Genomic DNA, 14,661 nt, shown 5'->3' on the forward strand with positions numbered 1-14,661 from the left:
CAGCGGTCCAGACATAGACATCAAACGGCGATACATATTCAGTGTGCAGTTCCTTTGGCATTAGGGCAGGGATATCTAGATACTTTCCAAGGTTTGACATCATGAATTGTGCTACTTTTAAAGCAAGCAGCGATGTTTTCAAATCTGTAATCAAAAAGCTCCTCAAAAACGCTATTGAAGCAGTTCCTGCCGTTGCTACGTTAGTTCAAACGGTAACAACGGACTATTTTTCTTAGCGGATGCATGTCAATTTAAATCAATACAACTATTTTTTAAATCAATAAAATAATTTTCTAAATCCATAAAAGCATTTCAATTAATATTGGGATTCATAATGTTACGTTGTTGAGAATGTAGCCATGTAATAAGCGGGATAATGTGCAGTAATCTAATCTGATATTGGTACTTTAGTGGAGGGCAGGACTGGCTGGTGAGGGAGTCCCAGTCTGGATGGGTGCACGGTTTGCTGGGTCAGGTGCACCCTACATTCAGTTTCATGTACACTACAGACACACATTGTATAACTTATCTGGGAAAACCCATGTTAAAGCTGCAGATATGGAAATGACATTAGACTTTTCAAATACATTAAAATGTTATTTTCCTCAGAAAACTCTCAAGGCCCCGGGGTTTCCTTGATTTCCTTGGTTAATCACAGCTTTAGCTAGCAAGTTACTGTCCTCCTATACTTCCAGACAGCTACCGACTAGCCTTCTTTCGGTTTCGAAAAAAATAGCCTGGTTTCCCAAGATTCCCGCAACACACTCAATGGAGTGAAATCGTCTTTACATACCCTCGGCTCGGCTGCGAATGTCCGACATGGTTCTCCGGACGGGCGGCATCTCTCTCCACGCAGAGCCGGGCGAGGGCACCTGTCAGGCGGCCGCGGCTCGTTCCCTGTGTCTGGCTCCTTTTAACCGTCAAATAATAATTAAAAAAAACGGCTACAAATGTAAGGAACCTCTCTCATGCGGACAGTACTGCTGCGTGTTACCCGCTAATGAGAGGCACAGGCAAGATATAAACAACATTAAGTTCCTGGTGGTGACAGAAGCATGCCCCGGATCCCACGGATTCACGGAACCCCCAGCATCCCGGTTCACACGGAGGATTGTAGGGCAGATAGACGCCTTCGGTATAGCAGGAGTGGTCACGGATTTACCATAAACAGACGTGAGGGGGACGGTGCCGCTTCACATTATGGACCGTACCACATTCAACCGCAGCGGGAGGGGGGTGCTTAAACATAATAACTCTCATTTCACTGCGGTTAGTATATAAATCATGAAATCTTATTTAAAGGAGGATACAATAAAGACACACTTCAATATGTTATTAGATGGGCTGAAAATATTTTAAACACCGATCAATTTTACAAATTGGATAACAAAGTATTCTTTAAAGTGGGCGCCTCCCCCCTCTGCAGTAGATGTTGTTCACAGCTTGAAGACACAACGATAGTACCCTGGGTGGAAGTTGGCTTATCACAATTAAGTCTTATTCTCTTTTAAAATATAGTTATTAAGGTATGAATAGTTAGTGCACAGTAAGCAAATGGCAAACCCTGAAGAACTAACATGTTTTAATACGATGCTCAAACATTAAAGTTAAGTAACAAATTAGAAAAACAGGTATACTCTATTTTGCCTTACATTGACATTTCTTTGTATTTGGTTATTTCTTATGGCATATATAAAAAAAGAAAAAAAAGAAACATAATTGTATTAATAATTTATTATCAGATTTATTAAAAACGTATAATGTTGCATTTCATTAGGATGATATCTCTTAGTTTATAAATACATTGTGAAAATCACTTTATCCCAAATCATAGTTGAAATATAATTTGTAATATGTGAATATATTAGATCTCCAAAAATAAATATATATATGATATTAGGACATTTTGTAGTGTAGTCTTTGTCAATATATTCAAGAATAAACTGGCTGTAAATGGTGAGCTAAAGAAATGTCCAGTAACCACACTTTGAGCACTGGGCTTTTTTAAGATGTTGTTCGGTTGTATCTACATGGACATTTGGTTGTAGGCCATGTGGCTGTATACTCCATCATCATTTGCACCTGCAACTCTGATAACATTCAAGGATGATTCTGAATGTCTAATATGGCAGAAGTAATACACACCTTTTATTAAGCACCCATGTTATGTCACCAACAGATAGACTAATGATTTAAAGATTAGTCCTTTCCTGTAGGAAAAACTAAACTCATAAACAATCACAAATAAAATCCTGGATAGTTAGGATCACAACAATGGAAGCAAGCAGATGTAAGAAGACATTTATGTCATTCACTGTTTTATCATGTGATTATCTTCTCAAAACAAGCTTAGCAGAAGATCAAATCCATGGGGTCTAATTCTATTTTACGGTTTTCTTTATATCCCTCATCTGCACATCACTCTCCCATCATAAATCTGCTCTAATGTGGACCTCTCATCATGTTTTCCAAAAATATGACTCGTAAAAAAACATTATGCATGCAAGTACAAAAGAGAAAGCAGAAACAATGCATTCTCTGCTGCTGCCAGGCTGTACAGTAAATCAAAGTGTGTTCTCATTCTCACTGCAGTTGAAATGCAAATCACACCAGTCACAGCATTTGTACAGCAGCAGCACCACTGCAGTTGCCTGGGAGAACTGCAGTGTTACAGACACTACAGTCGTCTGCTGCGTATGTGGCTCTGCCTACATAATGCCGACTGTCCTGCTTATGTGCATGCGTTGAGTGATTCCCTAGTTATTTCTGCCAAACTCGTTGCATATTTTCAAACCATATGACAGTCTTCGTTAGTAGCTTTAGACCCATCCTTACCTTTAAGAGTAAATGTATTTACTGTTTTAGGGATTAAGAACACAAGATTATGCTTCTTTGTGTCTGAAGTCTGAACAGAGATGCTCGAAGGCATATGTGTGTTTTTTGAACAAAGGTATCTTAAGAGTTAGGTTTGTCCATATTATAATAAACATGTTTTTCCTGTTTTTAAATTCCTAAATGGAACTGTAAGTCTTAATAGCCAAATAAAACAAAAGCAGAGGATGCGATTGTGTTACAGGAACTCAACATTCACCACATCCAAAAAAAAGAAATGAACACCTGAACATCCACGCCTCCTCCTGCGCCTGCTAGAGACACATCTCTCCCAAAGATTTTCTTTATTTCCCCCACTCCTCCTAATTCAACATCAGTTTGCCACCACAGGGATTTGGCTCGGGTAGCTCCCACGGTTGCTAAGCAACAGTGACAAGAAGCCTGCCTCTTCGGCTGGGTGTGTGTGTGTATGCTGGTTTTTGTGTTCACAGCAGATCCAGTCCAAACAATGACTCATTCAACCAACAATTTCCACCTTTGTCAAAATGTGTGTCGATTTCAAACCGCACAAGTGTTTTTATCAGTTTATATATTTGTATCCTTATCAGAGTGAACCACTTTTTAAAAAAAATGATATTGCCTTTGAACACCATTGTTCCCCGATAAGGTACAGTCTAAATAAACATGTTGGCAGCCTGTGGTTACAATGCATAAAAGATCAATGACAAATGAAAATGTCAACATGACCTTATAATCAAGTCCATTACAAAAACGTTTGATAGGCTCAAAATGAGCTAGGTTATTGATAACAATAAAAACTGCATTTCATCTTTCCCAGTATTATTCTAGATGAGTTTATGTTTTTTTTTAAACTCAGCTTTTGGCCTTCAATCAAGCTTAAACAATACAAACTTTAAGAATAGAGTGTCTTGAGTGCAGAGCAGTGCTGATCAATGGGAGTCACTCAAATAAACTACATTTTTAAGATTTGTCTTGAGCCATGGCTTCTTTGTGATTACATATTTTGAAAAGTCTCACTCGTAACTTTAATAATTTTGAGCTGCTTGATAAAATAGTGATCATGATCCTTGAATCTCCTCTCATCTAAAATGCGTCTCATCCAACCTTTAAATCCTTCTGTTTACCTTCTCTTCATCAAATAATGATGAGTCTGCACTGCCGTGTCTGACCTTCAGAGATAGACAACAAAAGTGTGGTTGAATAACCAGCTGATAAATAATGTTTTTCAGGTGTCTGTCTGGGAAAAATCTTTGAAACTTTACAGTATAACACTGTAATTGTGTTTTATAGTATGATGCTTTCAGTATAATAAATGAAGAATGTATCAACTGTCTCTAAATGAAATACAATTATATTCTTCCATAAACAATACAATTATATAAAAGGGTTATTATTTACTGAAGTACAGTCAATACAAAAATGTCGCAATAATAGAATAGACTATAAACAATCCTAAATAAAGGAAATGGAAGGGAATGTTGTAAAAGTTCATTATAAAGGATAAAGAACGTATTCCTTTCCCATGGTACTGAAAATGGCAATTGTAAAATCTCTCCCAAATGTATCCTTGATGCTACAGGGCTTAACAACTTTGAAAATACATTGTTTATCATGGACATTAGTTTGACTTGTATTCTCACCACAGCTTTGAAATATCACTTAAGCTAAAACATTAAGATGGACTGAAACCATTTCTTATTTGTAGTGTTGTTAGACTCAAGAATGGCTTTCATATTCTCAAAACGATAAGAAATAGTGGTCACCAAACCTGTCGTTGTAAACAATATGTACTCCAGTTTTTAATAGCTTTTCAGGATACATTTAATCTCCCACTTGGGTTAGATAATTGTGTTATTTGTATCATAAATAATTCCCCCAGCTCTAAAGACTGATCAAACGTATAGCTGGAGGATGCAGCCACCCGGTCTGCAGCTGCATCTTTCATTCCTTGCCTTCAGCTCCAGAGAGAAGGATAGGGCAGCGTGACATTTTGCTGTAATTGAATTGCACTCTGCCCCCTTGTGGACGTTGATCTGCAGTTAGGGAGCCAGTTATATAGCCAACTAATGAACAAATGGTGTGTCACTGCAGAGTCATTTTACCTACACCAAATTCACATACGTTGATTAATGTGTGCAGATCTTGTCAAACCTGCTCAAAAAGAAATGTTGTGCTCTATAGGTAAGAGTTGCATTAAAATAGTATTTTATATATCATTTTCTCTCAGTCCCTTGCTGTGAAGATCAGATTGTGTCTTATTAAAGCCATATTTTAAAATGTACTGCAAATCAGTCAAATTATAAAGTTAGCATACCAATCATGCTGGCAATATGTGAATACATTTGTTTATTCGATCTGCACAAAATTAAAACCATTCATCACCCTGCTCTGTTTGACTTCTTCCACTCAGTCACAGTTGAGGCAGTGAACAGCAGTGAAATTAAAAAGTGTTAAAAGTATTAATCTTTTCAAATTGCTTTTTTAACAGCTGGCTGGCGAGGTTACATTTGCACTACTGATGAGTAAGGCAGAGAGATAAGCTCTGCAGGTTGAATGTACTATCACCAGCTCAGTGGGCTCTTGTATAAATGTACTAAAGTGAGATAAAATGGCTGCTTGACTCAACGTGGTGTGGGTGTTTTCCACTGAACTCTAGATAAGAATATCCCGTCCTATCAATCAATCATCAATCAATGTTTATTTATATAGCGGTAGCCCAATATCACAAATGTTACATTTGTCTCAGTGGACTTCACAGTTTGACAGAATATCAGTATGACAATACGACACCCTCTGTCCTTAGACCCTCACATCGTACAAGAAAAAAAATCCGGAGAAAACCCACAGTTTAAAGGGGAACATGGGAGAAACCTCAGGGAGAGCAACAGAGGAGGGATCCCTCTCCCAGGACGGACAGATGTGCAATAGATGCTGTGTGTAAATTGAAAAGATAATACATTTGCAACATAGGTAGTCCAAATGTTTGGAAATGCATGTGTGTATAATAGGAAGATGAATCCACGAGGATATCCATCCAGGACTTATGATCCAGGACCACAGCCACGACTCAAGATCCAGGGCTCGCGATGCAGGACACAGGACCGCAGGATCATCCATGACTCCGGATCCCGGCGTATATAGACACCAAAAAGAAAGAAATTTGGGGAAGCTGGGTTAATCGGAACATGAGAGTACATAGACAGAGAGAGAGACAGAGACAGAGAGAAGGAAGAAGTAAGATGTCCCCCGACAAACTAAGCCTATATAAGCAAAACTAGGGGCTGAATCTAATCAGCCCTAACTATAAGCGTTATCAAAAAGGAAGGTCTTAAGCGCACTCTTAAAAACGGATAGGCTGTCTGCCGCCCGAACACAAACTGGAAGCTGATTCCACAAAAGTGGAGCTTGATAAGAAAAGGCTCTGGCTCCCATTGTACTTTTAGAGACTCTCGGAACAACCAACAACCCTGCATTCTTGGAACGCAATGCCCTAGTAGGACAGTAGGGTATAATGAGTTATTTAAGGTAAGATGGCGCCTGCCCATTAAGGGCTTTGTAGGCGAGAAGAAGAATTTTAAATTCTATCCTGTGTTCTATAGGGAGCCAGTGTAAGGCAGCCAGAACAGGAGTAATGTGGTCCCTTTTCCTAACTCCAGTTAGTACACGCGCTGCAGCATTTTGAATCAGCTGAAGCGACTTGACTGACTTCTTGGTACACCCTGATAATAAGGAGTTACAATAATCCAGCCTTGAAGTAACAAATACATGGACTAGTTTCTCTGCATCGTTTTGAGGCAAGATATGCCTGATTTTTGCAATGTTACGTAGATGAAAGAAGGCGGTCCTTGATATTGATTTTATGTGGGCGTTAAAGGATAAATCCTGATCAAATATAACACCAAGATTCCTTACAGTCTCACTGGAGGCCAAATTAATGCCATCCATAGTTAGTATATCTTTAGATAATTTGTTTCGTAGATTCTTCGGGCCAAGTACAATAACTTCAGTTTTGGTCGTGTTTAACATGTCCTATCTTCATAGGAGACTTAATAACATTGTGAGCATGTTGTTTTCGTTATCCTAATTCATCTACTGGTATTTCACTGTAGTTGTACTGTATCCATGTGAAGTCTTTTTATGGAAAAGGTTTTTAAATTCAACAGAAAGTTATAGTGTATGGGAAACGGATGATTGAGAAACTGGTCCTCCATGATATTTGAGATAAAACTAATTAAAATGAAAATGATATGCAAAGACCTTGACTGATTTATTCCAATTATAAGAACAGTATGTTCAACTGGCAGGCAGAGAAACATAAGCAGCTTTATCCAGGCACCGACTGCCAAATTCAAAATGTAGAATCTGTAATCCATCCAGCACTGTGTAAAATAATATAATATAAAACTTTATGCAGCATCGGTATTTAGTATCTTTAAGATATAATTTCCCTCAATACGAAGCATTTGACACTAACACTCTCCACTGAAACACAAATTGCTTTGCAGTTCTCGAACATGCATGACTGAAAAAGAAAGACTTGTATAGAAGACTTATATTTACTCATCTGCTATTTATTTAACTGTCCAGGTTCACTCTTTAAAGCAGATTTGCCGTTTTTTTAGAAACAACTGTTATTGGTTTTTGGGTCAAATGTAACTCTAACATCCCACAGAAAAACACAGATATCATACATCACCTTTTATCAAGTAAGTCCTATGAAGCAAGTGAAGACCAGAGACAAGCCCCAAATCTGTAAGCAGCACGGACAGAAATCTCCTATTGGAATAACAAAATAGTCTTACTTGGGAAGCTTTTTCTTAAAAGGGACCTATTATACAATTGTGTTCATGATATCTTTAGACTATTAACAGGAGTAATTATTTCTAACATTTTTAAGTTGTCACTTTAGATCAATAAGACTAGGAACCAGAGCCAGACTCGAAATACTACTACATTCTCAGGGTGTAACTAAAGCTTGGTTGGACACATCACACATTTTCCCAGATGGATTTTCTTTAATGATCAGCACGGTGTTTGTGTGTGTGGATCCTACATCAGGGGCCAAACTGCAGCACTCAAACAGAGTGGTGCTGTCACAGCTATAAACTGACTTGTCACATCTCCAGGGAGCTGCTTCATCACCTGTGACAAAAGAAAACTGGTCGAGGCGTCTCTGAAGACACGCTGCTGTTTTGTGTCAGTGTGACATATTATATGGTCTGGTTCTCCTTTGCTCTGAGGATGCCAAGGAGAACACCTGCACTCCCTCTCTGGGTGTAACACATTAAGCAGTAAAAGAATATCCACTTACATGTGTTTGGAAGATGAGACAGTACATTTTACTTTCCTTTTAATACTTTCCTTAAGATGATAAAGATGTTCCAACTCTTGGAAACAAAAATTCAAATGAATGAATGAACAAATGAAGAGCCTGTAGAATCTGAAATTAAGCATCCACATTCATTTCTATTGTTAAAGTTACGTCCTCTCTTACTTATACTACCTCATTGTTCTTTCTGTACGTTTAATGATGATCATAGGTAGCCTATCCTTCCTCTTCTCTTCTCCGTGTCCTATTCAGATAGATGAATCACTTTTTAAAGAAGCCTATAAGTAATATCTAAATGTTTCTTGTAAGTTCAAATAAAACTACAACCAAGAATGCTAGCTTCTTTGTGAGACAGTACTGCAGAGGTTCTTTCAGCAAAATGCTCATTTCAGCATGCTAACATACTCACAATGACAATGCTTACATGCTGAGATCTGTATAATGTATGAAGTATAATGTTCACTAAACTCAACTACATGTTAAGAGTTAGCTAAACTGGATAGCTAACACATAAACTAGGTTATAGTGCTTGTTTAGCGTCTTAGCATGCTATACATTTGCTAATTAGCACTGTTTGGTCACAACAACAAAAATCAGGGTATCAATAAAGTTATTAGGATTAATTGCCTATTGAATTAATGACCATTAAATAGGCCTAGTTTTTGAGATATTTTAGTCTGAACCAAATGAGCAGACCAGATGATATCAATTGTGTGAAAAAGTTGTGTTGAAAGTGGATGTTTTCAGCAGTCTCACAACTAAATCGTTATTTATATTTTAAATATTTAATGTTGTAGGAAATAACCATATGTGGTGCAGTGAATCATGAAATGAAGCTGTTGTTGCCTCACAGCTTTGGCTGTTATCTTGTCAGTAGAGATATAAATGTGTATTTGTTTGATTAAAGCACACAAGTCAGGCCATTAAAAGTCTTCTGTCAAAGCTTTGGTGAAAACTTTGTAAACTGTGATGAATAATTTAAAGACAACTATCATTTTACTTGAGCTTAGCTTGCGAGGTTGCCATGGAAGAGATGCATGCATTATTTACTGGCAGTGTGAGTCCGACTGTAAGGCAGCTTACAGGCTCCCAGTCATTTTTAGATCTGTTCAAACTGCGAGGATTAAACGTAGTTGTAATCCATGGGGAACAAACTAGAGTGTGTGAGCTAAGTGTCTACCTCCGAATGAGAAGTGAGGAGCTACGCTGCAATGTTGTGGAGGACCAGGTAATGTGGCAGAGAGTTCTCAATGGAGGGGTCGATGCCGATGGCTGGACAGGAGAAGCCACAGAAGCGGGTGAGGTTCCGCGTGGCTTCGGGGAACAGCGGCCGGGTGCTGAAGGAGATATTTAAGGATGAGGGCCCTTCAGACTCCCTGGACTCAGACTGCACCAGCAGCTCTGACGCAGATCGGGCCAGCACCCCGTCTACAAGTGGAGACGTACACCTGTATGGATACCTGGGCTCCGAGCTGGCCGACAGCGAGTACGAGCCTGATGAACTGCTCAGGTATGCAGGGGCCACAAAGGATTGGATGTTCACCACCAAGAGGGTCAACATACTCAGTACAAATGGGACTGTAAGAGGGGTCAAGCACAAAGTCTGCGCGGGTCAGACGCTGTTTGAAAACCTTCCCAATGCCAACAGTGTGAGTACATCTTAAAGGGCCTAGTTTTATCTTATTACCTCCGCCAATTGAGGTCATGATTCTAGTTTGTTTGTTTGTCAACAGGAATACAGAAAAACTACTGGCCACATTTCCATGGTACTTGGTGGAGGGGTGTAGAGTTTGCCAAGGACCAAGAGCCCATTACATTTTGGAGTAGATCCAAATCATGGGGCAGATAACACACATTCTTTACACTGGTTACCATTGTGAGATGGGGCATTCACCTTTTATAGAGCTCTGCATTCTCTATGTGCCCTTTCATTTGTTTAATACAATCGTATAACACCAGTTCCCATCAGTGTCATCCCTCGCCTTAAGTCTAGTTACAGATAGGAGCAGTATGACTGGGAGAATAGCTCACAATAGAAGACAAGGTCACAGAGTAATTAAAGATTAATGATGCATTTCGGTAAGTGTTTCAAGAGAAACTAATCAGGTTAATGAATTCTCTGCACTTTCTAGTAACCCAGCGGGAAGAAGTGTTTGTGAGGTAACTCTTTGGCTCATGTCCAGATGCAAATGGTGATGGTGAGAGTCATATTGAAAAAGCCACGTTTTTTTCGTCAATTCAATAGAGCTGGTCATGACATAGTGTTTATTTTTAGGAGAAGTTTAAATGCTTATAACAGTCATTTCTTATATTAACGGAACATTCAGGTGTTTGACAGGTTGCATTGTCCTGAGCAATACACCTGCCATGACAGAGAGGCATCCCCTAACAATGCGTGGGTATACTGTATGCGTCATATGGGTGAAAATAACTCACATTCAACAGTGACTCATGTTCACCTGCAGCTTTCCTGTCAGCGGTATAAGTTGACTTATAACCTGCAATTCAAATAAATACATGACTTTAAATGAGAAAGACCCATCATTTTGATGGGCCACCTGCTCTAACTTCAGCTATGTGCAAGTCTCTATACATTAAATTGATTTGTTTGAATATAAATATATTGATGGTCTGATTCCTAAAAGCTATTGAAATATTGCATAACTTGTAGTATAGTTAGAACATGCGGTATAACTGTCTAATAAGGCACATTTCATAAGATTTGTGATAGTAATAATGGAAGTGATAACCTCCAAACACACAGCGCCCAAACACCTAGGAAGGGATTTGGTTACCAAATATGGTTGAATCCTTGCTTTACCTTGACATCTGTATGTCATTTGAAAGCAAAAATACATTCAATACCTACAAATGTAGCTTTTAAAGACCCCTGTGGTTAATTTGATCCTTATGGATAACAACAACAACAAAAAACTGAATTCTGTTACTAAATTCAGGATTGTTACTTTTTCTTAGGTGGAGTTATCTCTTGAATTTGGGCGGATAGTGATCTACACTACCAGTTTCCGTGTGGTGAGGACAACCTTTGAGCGCTGCGAGCTGGTCCGGAAGATCTTCCAGAACCACAGGGTGAGGTTTGTGGAGAAGAACATCGCCCTGGACTTCGAGTACGGGAAGGAGCTGGAAGAGCGGTGCAGACGTGTGGGAGAGCCTCCTTCATTACCAGTTGTGTTCATCGACGGACACTACCTTGGGGTCAGATCTTATTCTCAGTCCTTTTGTAAAGATATCTGACGTCAATATCTTTCACATCCACACATTGAGTTGATTACATATTCAATTGTGCTTCTCAGGGTGCTGAAAAAATACTAGGCATGAACGAATCAGGAGAGCTTCAGGATCTTCTGACAAAAATTGAGGTTGGTTATTACAGAGTTTGCATTGTAATAAATGACATTATGAATAATTAATTATAGTAAAATAGATTATATTCTTGTGAATCGAGTTGAGTCACAGAGGGATTTGACTCACACTGCTTGATTAATTATTTGTGTCATGTTATGTATAGCACGTCATATTAAAACAAGGTAATTACAGTCATAATAAATTATGCTTTGTGTTTGCCAATAGTTACTGAAATGTACACAATGCAAACGGCAGCATGCATTTCCCTATCACTAGCTGTGCTGTAAATAAAACATGAACAAACAGCAATGTAATGGATCAATAATAATGGAGGGTGTGTTATTGATTGTCTCAACACATTTGTTCAAACACAACACATCGCTCGGTGGTACAAAACGATGTGTAAACTATTTCTGCGTCTCCCTCAGCTGGAGCAACTTCTGTCTCACAAACACTAGCCTTCTCTCAGGCCTTGCTTCTAATTTGGACCCAATGAAAGTCTTCATAAGTGAATACGAAGCAGTGCTATGACATTTAAGTCATGCATCTCAGTCACTGCAGGCAATTTAAAAAATAAACTGGGAAAGGTCATGCATGAACTAATCAGTCCAGAACTGCCCTGCAACATGGCTTTATTGTGTGCCAGTATCTGTTATACTCCTGGGGTGATAACAACATCTTAACATTTTGAAAATGAAGTTGTGTTTAAAAGAGTAGCTACACCTTTTGGGTAAATACACCATCTTGTTGAGAATTAGAGGAGAAGGTTAATATGGCTCATATGAAGCTAATTTTGAAGCAGAATTGTCTGTATTTGTTAAAAAGATGTAACTGGCAGCAGCAGCAACTGTGCAGCCATTTACAGATGGTTTTTGACACTGCTGTTCTTCTTTTCACTATTTTGGAGATATCTTCCACTCAGAATTACTGAGGATGACAGGAACAGTTATTCTGACTTGGACACTCCTAGTTATGGTCTGAAATGATAAGGTTATTACAGGACATGTGCCAGACTATTTCTTGGTTCGGGGTAGTGACTTTCTGGAGTGTGTGCGTGCGCTGCAAGAGATAGTCTGGCACAGTACATCCAGTTAAACCACAACTTGTCATTTAAACATATAACATATAACGTGTTTATGCTTAGATTTGTTTAACTCTGCATAGAGCCAGACCAGCTGTTTCTTCATTTCTATTCTTTATGAGTATTATAAATAGCAGTATTTCCCAAAATGTTAGAGTATCCCAGTTTAAAGGTTTGAAATTGTTATTTGTACTAAATATATTCTATGTTTTTCTAGAGGGTTCAGCAGCCCCAGACGTGCCAGACCTGCGGGGGCTTCGCCTTCATCCCGTGCCCAATGTGCCATGGCAGTAAGATGTCCGTGTTTCGCAACTGCTTCACGGATTCCTTCAAAGCCCTCAAGTGCACTTCCTGCAACGAGAACGGCCTGCAGCCCTGCGAGAGCTGCAGCCACTGAGGATGTTAAGTGCCTGAACCAAAATCCTGACCCCTCTCTCTGGGAATTTCACTGGACTGTAAAACACAGGCAGTGAAATGAAACACATCAGGACCCTTCCTCCATGGCCATCGATTGTATAGAAAAAAATATTTGTAATAAAATCTGTGAAATCATGGATCTGGTGTTGTTTGTATGGCACATCTCTAAAATTCACATCAAGCTATTTTTTTTAATTGTCTTCCTTGTCCTTGAAATGTGTCCTTAGGAGTCTGTATGTCTGTCCACCAAGGAGCCATGATCTAGTTTCACCTTCGGTAAGCTTCTTATTGAATTAGTGAGGAGGCTCCTTCTTTAACAATGCTCCCATTACTGATCCCACATCAGACAGAGCTGAGGATAGAGGAGACACAGGACAGAGAGGGAAAGTAAAAAGGCTCAACTTGCAGCCAGTAGAGGGCATGAAACTGAACCCTTATTTAATCTGTATATTAAACTTTAAAAATCTAATATAATCATAGGTGTATCAAATAAATAGGAAACTAGTCGTTTATAGTAAGATATACACAGTGGAATTCAAATAAATCAAGAGAATCCAACATATTTCAGTCTTTTTAATTGTACATTATATATTTCATGCTGGTGTTACATTAGAGCTCAGTCGATTAGACATTCAGATAACAATGTAGATCAGCAAATACTTACTGATAATTGATAAGTTGGCAGAAATGCCTGGACAGCCTTTAAAGAATTAGGATTTGCTGATTTCCTTTGTCTGTTTTTGAAGTCTCTTCAAGGCAACTGAATATCTCCATCTGTTGGTTGTGCAAAAACAAGACCTTTGAAAATGTCAAAAATCTGGCTTCATGAATTTGTAATACACCAAACAATGCATCGATAATGAAACAATTAATCAGTTTCGGTCCCATAGTCGAAACAAAATATGACTCGAGAGTCTAAAGTCTTTGTTTGGTTCAGCAAACAGAATATTTTTTTCATGGATGGTGAGAAAATAACCAAGCAAAAGGAAAACCTTCATTGACAGCAGTGTTTTGAAATACATTTCGAATTTCCAAAAAAGGAAAAGGGGGATGCTTAGCTTTGTCTCCAATGCAATGGTAAAACTAGAGGCAAAAACGTTTTAATCCAGGAGCAGCACAATGCAATGTGACTGATTGGTTCAATAATGAATTGGCTGCAAAGGGATTTAGGTTTGCATTGAATAATTCAACCCAAGGAGAACTCAATGTGCTCCAGTTTTCTCCAACCGTAAACAAAGCAATGCATTTCATTTTTACACGACATTAGCATGACAATGGTAAAACAAGTGACTCTTTAGTCAACATTTCTCACATGCAATCCTCGCCGTTTAGTGTTTTTAACGGATGATGTCATTTGGTGGCTGCCATCCAAAGGGTCAGAGAAACGCAGCTCAGCTCTCTATGCTGTCATAGCCCTGTACAATGCTGCTTGAACATGATCAGACAAGGCAGCACTGTAAAGAGGCTAAAAGCGTAGAGCAGTGTGGTGAAAACGATGATCATCCGCCGCAATGAAGACCTTTCCCCCTGCCATCTCACACTGGTCGCTCTGGATGCTCCTGCACCTGTGAATGAAACAGCAACAAAACCGATTATTCAAGTAAAAAATAAAAAA

General features: G+C 38.9%; 2 protein-coding genes across 6 annotated transcripts in view; one reads left to right on the forward strand and one right to left on the reverse strand.

The window, feature by feature from the left end:
* atp8a1 (ATPase phospholipid transporting 8A1) overlaps nucleotides 1-1,157 on the reverse strand; it is a 111,458-nt gene extending 110,301 nt beyond the window's left edge. For all 5 annotated transcript variants that reach the window (XM_034208189.1, XM_034208186.1, XM_034208188.1 and 2 more), the window contains exon 1: nucleotides 794-1,157. In XM_034208189.1, the coding sequence (XP_034064080.1) occupies nucleotides 794-842 (49 nt within the window). In that variant the 5' untranslated portion in view covers nucleotides 843-1,157. The remainder of the gene's footprint in view (nucleotides 1-793) is intronic.
* An 8,287-nt stretch (nucleotides 1,158-9,444) lies between these two features.
* grxcr1a (glutaredoxin and cysteine rich domain containing 1 a) lies at nucleotides 9,445-13,127 on the forward strand. Its single transcript, XM_034208156.1, has 4 exons — nucleotides 9,445-9,831; nucleotides 11,159-11,398; nucleotides 11,497-11,562; nucleotides 12,847-13,127. Exons 1-4 carry the CDS (start codon nucleotides 9,445-9,447, stop codon nucleotides 13,024-13,026), a joined length of 873 nt encoding a protein of 290 aa, XP_034064047.1. The 3' UTR covers nucleotides 13,027-13,127.
* Nucleotides 13,128-14,661: the final 1,534 nt, after the last annotated feature.

This window comes from Gymnodraco acuticeps, unplaced genomic scaffold (genome assembly GCF_902827175.1).
Source record: "Gymnodraco acuticeps unplaced genomic scaffold, fGymAcu1.1, whole genome shotgun sequence".
In the NCBI taxonomy this organism is placed as follows: domain Eukaryota; kingdom Metazoa; phylum Chordata; class Actinopteri; order Perciformes; family Bathydraconidae; genus Gymnodraco; species Gymnodraco acuticeps.